At 41.8% G+C, this 723-nt stretch overlaps 1 protein-coding gene across 1 annotated transcript; it reads right to left on the bottom strand.

The window, feature by feature from the left end:
- Window positions 1-264: 264 nt before the first annotated feature.
- On the bottom strand, window positions 265-723 carry LOC145089572 (uncharacterized). The gene has a single exon (XM_079027995.1). It carries the CDS (start codon window positions 721-723, stop codon window positions 265-267), a length of 459 nt encoding a protein of 152 aa, XP_078884121.1.

The raw sequence follows: 723 nt of genomic DNA, 5'->3' as shown, positions 1-723 counted from the left end.
CGAATGGCATATCCAGAAACTTGTAGTGACTGTACCGAGTCTTGAATGTCATCTTTGGAATGTGTGTTTCTTACACTTTGAGTTGATGATATTCAGATCTTAGATCGATCTTTGAGTAGTAATGGGATCCTTGTAGTTGGTCGAACAGGTCATCGATCCTCGGGAGTGAATATCAGTTGTTGATGGCAAGTTTGTCCAACTCTCGATAGTCAATGCATATCCTGAACGATCCATCCTTCTATTTGACAACAATATTGGAGCTCCTCACGGAGAGCAGCTTGGCTGGACAAAGTCTTTGTAAAGAAGTTCTTGGAGTCGACTGGGTAGTTCTTGCATTTCCGATGGAGCTAGACGATAAGGAGATATTGTCATTTGTGTTGCACCCAAGATTAGGTCGATTCGGAATTCGACCTGTCTGACTGGAGGTACTCCAGGAAATACAGCCTGGTAACCGCACACTTGAATAATGTATCCGATTTCCTTATCCTTGTCTTGCATATCCACCACGTGGGCCAAGAAAGTGAAGCGTCTCTTCTGCAAACACCTTTTTGCCTTGATGCAAGAGATGATTCTTAGATTATTTCTTGATTTGCCTCTGTAAATCATGAGGGTTTTGTTGTTTGGTAAAGGTAGTCGAACGAATTTTTCGTAACATAAGATATCTGCTTGATGAGGTGATAACCAATCTATTCCGATGATCACATCGAAACATCCAATGGTCAT

This window comes from Lactuca serriola, chromosome 2 (assembly GCF_051521515.1).
Source record: "Lactuca serriola cultivar US96UC23 chromosome 2, Lser_US96UC23_V15, whole genome shotgun sequence".
In the NCBI taxonomy this organism is placed as follows: Eukaryota; Viridiplantae; Streptophyta; class Magnoliopsida; order Asterales; family Asteraceae; genus Lactuca; species Lactuca serriola.
This window is presented reverse-complemented; position numbering and strand designations above follow the sequence as displayed.